Source organism: Hypomesus nipponensis, chromosome 1 (assembly GCF_054491055.1).
Source record: "Hypomesus nipponensis isolate SF chromosome 1, ASM5449105v1, whole genome shotgun sequence".
In the NCBI taxonomy this organism is placed as follows: Eukaryota; Metazoa; Chordata; class Actinopteri; order Osmeriformes; family Osmeridae; genus Hypomesus; species Hypomesus nipponensis.
The window spans coordinates 14,602,994-14,612,428 of NC_140361.1; the positions used below are offsets into that span (position 1 = coordinate 14,602,994).

At 50.4% G+C, this 9,435-nt stretch overlaps 1 protein-coding gene across 3 annotated transcripts; it reads left to right on the forward strand.

Moving 5' to 3' along the window:
* Positions 1-2,040: 2,040 nt before the first annotated feature.
* Positions 2,041-9,042, forward strand: pcdh18b (protocadherin 18b). Of its 3 annotated transcripts, none has more exons than XM_084696601.1 (4): positions 2,041-4,889; positions 5,642-5,730; positions 6,250-6,425; positions 7,519-9,042. In XM_084696601.1, exons 1-4 carry the CDS (start codon positions 2,391-2,393, stop codon positions 8,442-8,444), a joined length of 3,690 nt encoding a protein of 1,229 aa, XP_084552727.1. In that variant the 5' UTR covers positions 2,041-2,390; the 3' UTR covers positions 8,445-9,042. The 3 variants fall into 3 exon arrangements, with proteins under 3 accessions (XP_084552727.1, XP_084552748.1, XP_084552737.1); XM_084696622.1 differs by having other exon boundaries at positions 6,250-6,365; XM_084696611.1 differs by having other exon boundaries at positions 5,675-5,730.
* The last annotated feature ends 393 nt before the right edge of the window (positions 9,043-9,435 follow it).

The following is a 9,435-nucleotide window of genomic DNA, read 5'->3' on the forward strand; positions in this document are numbered from 1 at the left end:
GGCTAGCCCTTCATGAGTATATTGGAATTAAGGCCGTTCTTGCCTAATCCTTGGCTGTGTTGAACTTCTTTGTGGCGGAAATGTAATTATCTCGCATTCCCTACATTAGTAATGATATTAGGGCACAGCCTGCTCGCCAGGGTTTTTTTTTGTTGTTGAGTGGCCCGGTGTACAGAATTGAAGCACTAGCCCATGGCTAACGTTGTTAAACGTTGGCGGGGTCTTTTCAACCCGCCTTCATTTCATTCCACAGTGCAAAGTCTGGCTCGTGAGAGAACACCCTTACACCTACCCTGTTGTTTCTGGCCCCCTCATTGCCCGCCCAAACACAATTTAGCATCAAGTGCTGCAATTAAGTAGGCTACGCAATGCGTTAATGTGGGACGATGCGTCTGCCAATACTCCCTTCACTTTAAATATAACATTGGTGCTATCAAATAAGAGTATTGCCTACCACACATTAGCCTACTGCCTGTATTTTTCTTCAGAAAGATATTCTGAGTTATTTTGGGGAAAGATATTGATTTTCAGCTCTGTAATTGATGTCCTTGTGTGCGCAGTGGGACAGATGGTTGGGGAGAACATCCCTGTACAGCTTTTTCCCACGGCTCACCCCAGGAATTTAAATGCATGGAAAGAACTAGCATGTTCCGTTTCATATGAACGAAATCTTATATTTGTGACTGTTAGTCACAATAACGATAGATTCAGCTAGGCTGCGTCAAAAATAGTTCAGCATGAACTCATGTCAACCACTTGAATCCAATTATGCATTAAATAGGATAACCAGTGGAGACTACGAAAATGTTTAGGAAATATTTATAAATGCAGAGCGCAAGTAAAAGGCATTAAATTATATCCGAATCGCGCCTCTGAAAGAAGGCTAATTCTCTTCTGTGATTCTGCCATGGGGGTTAGCTGGGTCTGTATTGATGTAATTATAGGTTTGGGTCGTCTGAACCTCACGCCAGATGGTCCCGTGCCTTTCCAAAGCTCCAGTTGCTCATGTTTGCTGTCTGAGCGCGAGTATGAAGATGCTAATTCGCCTAGATCAGAAACTGGGGGTTGTAAAACAGTATTATGCACGAGGGGGAAAAAGAGTCCGCCCGCGTGACCCGCTGTGAGGCGCATTCAGCTTCAGGGAACCCTTTTAGAGATTTGCCACACGCGGGACTCACAATAGTAAGGGCGCGCGAGGTCCGCCTCCCTCACTCAATGTAGTAACATGGGTATTTTGGGAAGGCTAAAATCACTGCACTGTTAATCCGCAGCCTGTTCAAACCTCCAATTCTCCAAATGCTGATGTTTTTTTGGAAGGGTATAGGGTCTTATGGGCCCACGCCATACCCATCACACAGAGCATCGCGCGGATAGCACTGATTGGCCATATGGAAACCACTTATTAATACTCAATTCCAATTAAATGTTTAAGTTGCCAAATATCCTCCATTGGTACACGCAATATCACAGTAGCCTACACTTAATTGATGTTCGTTACATTTAAATAGCTATGCTTCTGAACTGACGCGAACTGCACAGAACAAGAGGGATATGATTATTTGGAATGCTTCAAGTGGCGTCCAAACCTATTGAAACATTTCTAAATATCATACAGGCTAACAGTAGTAATGTGGACCTCACACTTCAATTCGACAGTGGCACACGTTGTGAATTGCAAGAACAACAATGTACGTCTGCCGGGGCTTCCCTGGGTCAATCTTTTGGACATGTTTAAAGTTGAGGCCTTGAATAATTCCTCCTATAGCTATTGTTGTGGCACACTTTAAAACGACGTCTTCTGTGGGGGACGGGTTTGGTCTGCCTGGCTTCTGGCGTCAATGGTCCCTCTGTGCTGGACACGGCGCAGGCTTAGAAGGGGCAGCCGCTTGATTTAGAGAGAGGGGGGTGGAGGACTGAGAGAAAGAGGGGTGGGGGATGTTTTTGTGTGAGCTGAGGAAAAAGACGCAGTTTGGGTGCGGGGCGGGCTATGAGGGGCAGGTCGTCTACGGAGACCAGACACAGAAGGCAGGAGCGCGCGACAGAGCAGGGCGCACAGCAACAGAAGCGGAGCTGCGCCTTTTCTCGCTCAGATTTCCACAGACACACACTCACACACACACGGACGACGCTCGTGGATGTATGCAACAGATCCGTCTCCGACAACAAAACAGCATTGAACAGGAGGTTTTTTTTCCTGCTTTACTGGAGCAAGAAAGAAAATTATCTGCCATTTCATCTTGGTTTGTGCTATTTTGATCATCTGTTAGATCACGCGACTTCTCGCCAACGGTGACTTGTTAGGAGGATTTAACATGCCAGACTTTTAAGAAGCCATCTCTTTTCCTTTTACCCTAATCAGTGGAAGAATAGCCCCACTCCGGGTGCTAAAGATGGGGGCGAACATGAACACAACCAAAGGGAATATATTTTCCACCGCACTATTGAAACTTATATTTTTGGTTGCCTTCATGCACGGTGCATCTGGGAAGACTTTGAAATACAAAGTTTACGAGGAGCAGAGAGTGGGAACAGTAATTGCAAGGCTTAAAGAAGACGTAGCGGGTGTTTTGTCTAAGTTACCGAGTTCATTGTCCTTTCGGTTCCGTGCTATGCAACGGGGGAGTACACCGTTTCTGTCGGTTCGGGAGGAGGACGGTGAGATCACCATTGGCACCAAGATTGACCGAGAAAAGCTTTGTGAGAAAAACCTAAACTGCTCTATCGAATTCGACGTTGTTACTCTACCAACCGAATACCTTCAGCTTTTCCACGTTGAAGTAGAGGTCTTGGACATCAACGATAACTCCCCACAGTTCTCCCGTGCCATTATCCCCATTGAAATTTCTGAGAGCGCGGCCGTGGGCACGCGCACCCCGTTGGACAGTGCTACGGACCCAGACGTGGGAGAAAACTCCCTGCATACGTACTCTCTGACCCCTAATAACTTTTTCAAAATTGAAGTAAGAACTAGAACGGATGGTGCCAAATACGCAGAGCTCGTGGTCATGAGGGAATTGGACCGTGAGTTGCAGTCCAACTACCAGCTCCAGCTTACGGCCTCAGACAACGGTTCCCCCCCGAAGTCTGGCTCCACTCTACTGAAGATAACCATATCCGACTCCAATGACAACAGCCCTGCGTTTGATGAGCAGGCATATGTTATTGATCTTCTGGAAAACTCTCCACTGGGGACCCTGATAATTGACTTGAACGCGACAGATCCGGATGAAGGCACAAACGGTAAAATCGTTTATTCTTTTAGCAGCCACGTCTCTCCCAAAATACTGGAAACATTTAAAATGAACCCAGAAAATGGCCACATCACTCTAATTAAAAAGGTAGACTATGAAAGCACGTCATCTTATGAGCTGGATGTGCAAGCTCAAGATATGGGTCCTAACTCTATCCCGGGACTTTGTAAAATCGTAATTAAAGTGGTGGACGTGAACGACAACAAACCCGAGATTAACATCAACCTGATGACTCCCGGTAAAGAGGAGGTGGCCTACATTTCGGAGGGCGCACCGGTGGACACATTCATAGCGCTGGTGCGCGTGGACGACAGTGACGCAGGGCTGAACGGCGACGTGGTGTGCCGCCTTCACGGCCACGGCCACTTCCGGCTCCAGAAAACCTACGAGAAGAACTACATGATCTTGACCAATGTGTCTCTGGACCGTGAGAAGCGGTCAGAGTACAGCCTGACCGTCATAGCGGAGGACCGAGGCTCCCCCAGCCTCTCGACCATCAAACACTTCACAGTCCAGGTGCTGGACGAGAACGACAATCCTCCTCAATTCGAGAAGAGCCGCTACGAGGTGTTCAAGTCGGAGAACAATTCCCCCGGCGCTTACCTGATGACCGTGGTGGCGTCCGACCCCGACCTGGGCACCAACGGCCAGGTGACCTACTCGGTGGTGGAGGCCCTGGTCCAGGGGAGCCCCATCTCCACCTACGTCACCATCGACCCGTCCAACGGCGCCGTCTACGCCCTGCGCAGCTTCGACCACGAGGACGTCAGCCGCGTCGCCTTCACCGTGCAGGCCCGCGACGGCGGCAACCCCGCCCTCTCCTCCAACGCCACGGTGCTCCTCACCGTGCTCGACGACAACGACAACCCGCCCGTCATCCACGCCCCGCCCCTCCGCAACCACACGGCCGAGTTGCCCGTCTGGAAGCACGCCTCCGCCGGCCAGCTGGTGGCCGCGGTCAAGGCGACGGACCGCGACTCAGGCGCCAACGGCGAGCTGAGCTGCGCCATCGTCGGCGGCAACGAGGACGGGCTGTTTGTGATGGACGCGCGGCGCTGCGAGCTGAGGACCAATGGGAGCCTGGAGGCGGCACCCCGGGAGGTGATGGAGATCAGGGTGGAGGTGACCGACCGCGGCACCAGCCGTCTCTCCACGGCGGCCCTCTTCCGGCTCTCCCTGAAGGAGACCATGGACACCGTGCCCCCCCCACCCACCGGCCCCAGCCAGCCCCCCCTGGACCTGTCCCTCATCATCATCATCTCCCTCGGCGCCGTTTGCGCCCTGCTGCTGGTCGTCATGGTGATGTTTGCCACGGCGCGCTGCAACCGGGAGAAGAAGGACCCGCGTCACTCGTACAACTGCCGCGTGGCCGAAAACACCTACCAGAACCACCCCAAGAAGCCCTCGCGCCAAATCCACAAGGGCGACATCAGCCTGGTGCCGACCGTCAACGGCACCCTGCCGGTACGAGCTCACCCGCGCTCGCCGTCCGCCTCGCCCGCCCCCGAGAGGGGCACCATGGGGAGCCGGCAGAGCCACCACAGCCGCCAGTCGCTCAACAGCCTGGTGACCATCTCCTCCAATCACGTGCCAGAGAACTTTGCACTGGAACTGGCGCATGCCACACCCCCTGTCGAGGTGAGAGGGAGAGAGGGATCGAGTGAGAGTGAGAGAGAGAGGGAAAGAGAGAGAACGAAAGCACAAGAGAGAGAGAGAGAGAGAGAGAGAGAGAGAGAGAGAGAGAGAGAGAGAGAGAGAGAACATATGTTAGTGAGGTGGAATGTTAAGCCAAGATGGCCACTTATGTTACATGAATGTTGAATTCATATTTTAACGGTTGGCATGTATAGTGTGCTAGCAGGACTCGCTTCCCTAAGTGTGCTCTCTGTTAATGTTAGTCTTCGAAGCTCTCTGGAGCTTTTCGGAATGTGGAGTAAAAACCCATCCATGAAATATCTATCGTTTCCCCTCACGAGGAACGGAGGAGGTATTCTTAGGAACGATCTCAACTCCAAGAGAGCTGCAGATAGACAGAGGAGAGGAGGAAGATGTTGATGTGCCTGCTCTGCCCTTGTCTTATATTCAGTATCTGTTCTGGGTTTGTTCCCCTCCCCATGCTTTTGCGTTCAGCCCTTCGTCCCTTATTATTATTTATGTTGATCATCATCCCTCGTTTGAGACCACGTCACGTCACATCAGCGTTCACCCGTGTCACATGTCCCTGCCTGTCTGCTCTCATCAGTTGTTCATATTCCCCTCTTCATTTTTTTTCTTCTTCTTCTTCTCCTTCCTTTCGTCCCCCTCCCCCCCACCCTCTTTTTTTATTCTTCTGTCTTCTTTTTTTGTCCCCCCCCCCCCTTTTTTGTGTTCCTTCCTCCTTGGGATTGTAGCAAGTCTCACAGCTTCTGTCAATGCTTCATCAGGGCCAGTACCAACCCAGACCCAGTTTCCGCGGCAACAAATACACAAGGAGCTACAGGTAAACCCAGCATTTGAAACACACAGCTAGAATGAGGAAACACAACTGATGGTGATGGTGATGACGACAATGATGATGATGATAATGCACATAAAGCATGAATAGTTCTCCTGTCAGCAACTGCTGCATCTATTTGGATAGGAGCCTATTACAAGGCACAGATTCAATCCAGACAGCCGACAGCCAAACTCAACAATATCACAACTACAAATAATATGCTGCCTTTTTCTAACCATGGAACAAGCTGTGCAGTTACTGTAGCCCCCAGCCTCCATATGCTCCTCTTAGCTGACTTGCACTTCTATTTGATTGGGGACGGACGTCACACAGAGACTTTAATAACTCGATAATAGCATGCTAAGATTCCTCCCACTGAGAGTGTCGGAATTCTGTTTCCGGATTTTGGATGCAAGCGTATGCCTCAAACCGTTTGATGACATGATGTCGAATATGATCCTGAAGTCATATGTGAAGGTATAGGCACATGGCTTCATCTGATTTCTGTCGCTGTCTCTCCAGGTATGCTCTGAACGACATGGACAAGTTCAGTCTGAAGGACAGCGGTCGAGGGGATAGCGAGGCTGGGGACAGCGACTACGAGGCTGGCCGAGAGTCACCCATCGACAGGCCCCTGGGTGAGGCCTTTATTGAGCTTTACCCCCCCGAGGCCCAGGGCCAGCACAGACCGCATGCAGGTACACGCCCTCACCCCTGCCTCTCACCTCCCTCACCCTCCCTCACCCTCCTTCACTCCATCCCTTTCACCTCCCCTCACGCCCTCCCGTAAACCCTCTCACCTCACTCCCCCTTCCCCCTATGCTTCCCCCCTCCCTCTCTCAGCCCACTCCTAAACCCCCCCCGCCACAACCCCTCCCCCCTTCCACCACCACCCATTCCTCCTCACTCCTCCAGTCCAACACTACTCTGTTCACCCCCCCCCCCCCCCCCCCGGAAGAAAAACAGGCAAGAAAGCAAAGACACAGAGAGGCAGGCGGTCAAAATGGAGTGGGGCTCTGAGGCTTTGTGAAATCCATTTTTAGTTTTCTATCAAATGAATCTGTCGGGTTAATCTTTCATTTTTCCCCTTTCATCACCAGGGGACCCAATCTGTCTGCTCTCAGAGCGCCTGGTTTTCCCCCCGCTTGCTCAAATGCACTTTTCATCTGCCCTAAGATGTATTATAAATGTTCCTTTCATGTTAATGAGGGCTTAATGAAGTCCCTGAATAGCACGACTGAATAGCACGCTGTGTTTAATGAAAGCTTTAAGTTGGCATATTTGATTTGTCTAATTTATTCTTTAGAGATTTTTTTATTTATTTGAAGATTTAATATTGAATAGAGAGACTTGAAAAGGAAAAAATGCAGTCTTTTAATGCGGGGGTTCTTTTGAATGGGTAATAAGCATTGATTGCGTCTTTTGAATTGTCGTCCTGACGCGCTGTATGCATTCAAGGTAGTGGTCTCTCCTCTGTATCTCATGCAAAGTACTGAGCCTTTTAATTAGTGCAGATTTATGCCTGTCTGCCAGGATACAGCAGGTGGATGAATTGACTCTATTGGACTGTTGAAGACGATAAGAAAATACATCGTTCTTGACCCAAATCCTTCAGAAGACAGCGCCCCATTCCATTGGCTAATAGGGATTGCTCAAAACCGCTTGTGTTTGTGCTCGGTCACGTTTGACCACAGCGCGTTCCCTCTGCGCTTTGTATCCCTGGTGTCGTTTCATCCTAGTGTTCCCACCAGCATGTACCTGACCATGCCCTTCTTCTTCCCCCCACCCCAGCCATGAGACTGTGCACCGAGGAGTGTCGCGTCCTGGGCCACTCCGACCAGTGCTGGATGCCCCCTCTGGCCTCCCCAGCCTCGGCCTCCTCCTCCTCCGACTACCGCAGCAACCTATTCATCCCTGGGGAGGACCCGCGGCAGGCCAGCGACCCCCAGGAGCCCCCCCAGACCGCCGAGCCCGCCCAGCGCGGCCAGAGCTTCTCCACCTTCGGCAAGGACGCCAGCGGCGGCGAGGGCGAGGAGGGCGGGGACGAGGAGGGGCGGGGCGAGGACCTGTGCGGGACCTCCTCCCTGCTGTCGGAGATGAGCAGCGTGTTCCAGAGGCTCCTCCCCCAGTCGCTGGACTCGTACGCCCAGGTCAGTGAGACCCAGAAGGGGGGCGGCGGTGTGGGCGTTCCGCTGGGCGGATCCCTGGACCGGAGGCGAGGCCACCTGCCGGGGAAGCCCAGCGCCTCCGCCCACCAGCAGGGCGTGGCGGCCTGGGCGGCCAACACACACTTCCAGAACCCTGGCAGCAGCATCGGGCCGGCGGGCCAGAACGGCTACCACACCCTCAAGGCCAGCACCAAGCTCAGCAGCCAGAACAACCACCCCTCGGCCCCCAAGAACAGCCCTCAGAACAGCCACAGTCACAACCAGACCCCCAAGAACAGCCCCCTGCTGACCGCCATGGTCAGCCCCACCATGGCGGCTCCCGCTGCAGCCCCGGCCCCCCTGCAGGTCCCCCTCCCCGGCCCCTCCTGTAAGTGGCTGCCCGCCATGGAGGAGATCCCCGAGAACTATGAGGAGGACGAGTTTGACTCGGTGCTGGGGCAGCTGGGACAGCTGCAGGGCAAACGCAGCGACAGCCGCCACGAGCTGATGGACGCCAGCGAGCTGGTGGCCGAGATTAACAAACTGTTACAGGATGTGCGGCAGAGCTAGAACTTCCTGTTAGCCTTCGACCCCTCTAACGCTGACCTCTTAACTTCCTGTCTCTGAGGAGCCCTGCCATATTTATGGAGGCGGAGAGTGGAGGAGTCTGGGTAGCAGAAAAAAAAGATGAAAGATGAAAATGAAGGACAAACACAGACCTGCAATTGTCGTTAAAGTTGCAATTCTAACGTAAATGTGTTTTGTGAATGCTAAATATCCAAATAATGTTTGTACTTTCTGGTTTGGTACACAATGTACACTACGTGACTGTATTTATCTTTGTATTTTAAAAATACATTTGTATTCTTATATTTATAAAAAAATGTATATAAACCGAAAACAATCAGAAGTCTATTTTTATATTTCAAATGCATGTTAAGTACAAAAAAATAATCAAGATTTTGACATGCAATTTGAAAATCTGCATATTTAAACTTGTCTTTTGTATTGTATTGTGAAACATTGTTTTTATTGTCACTATTATTATTATTATTATTATTATTACAGTAATATTGTTATATGTATACATGGATATATTAATTATTGGACAGAATTTTGTGGGGTATTGTGGGGAATTGGGGAGAAATGCAAAAAATAAAATGACAAAAGATACAAATATGGACAGGTCTCCGTAATGCTTCTTTGGCTTAAGTCTAGCATCAGTTTACACAAGTTACAAAAGGATAAAGGTATCTTAAGGTCTCACTTTCAAAATGTTTTAAACTACGTAGTAGTAGCATTGTTAGATAATACCAAACACAAAAGGGGGACAGAGAAGGAAGAGAGAGAGAGAAAGATAGTCAGACAGACAAATTCTGTAGATCGAGTCAGTAGATTGATATAAGCAGAGAGACAGATGGACAGATATAGATAGATAATTCTGCACACAACACCCCATAATAATAAGGTGAAAAACCAAGGTTTTTGCAAATGTGTTCAAAATAAAAAATCCCATGTACGTAGGTATTCACAGTTTTGTCATGACACTCAAAATTGAGCT

Coding starts and splice junctions, on each gene's coding strand:
- pcdh18b (XM_084696601.1), top strand. CDS start 2,391: ATGGGGGCGAACATGAACACAACCAAAGGGAATATATTTTCCACCGCA. Junction 5,731..6,249: donor AAATACACAAGGAGCTACAG/GTAAACCCAGCA, acceptor CTGTCTCTCCAG/GTATGCTCTGAACGACATGG. Junction 6,426..7,518: donor CCAGCACAGACCGCATGCAG/GTACACGCCCTC, acceptor CCCCCACCCCAG/CCATGAGACTGTGCACCGAG.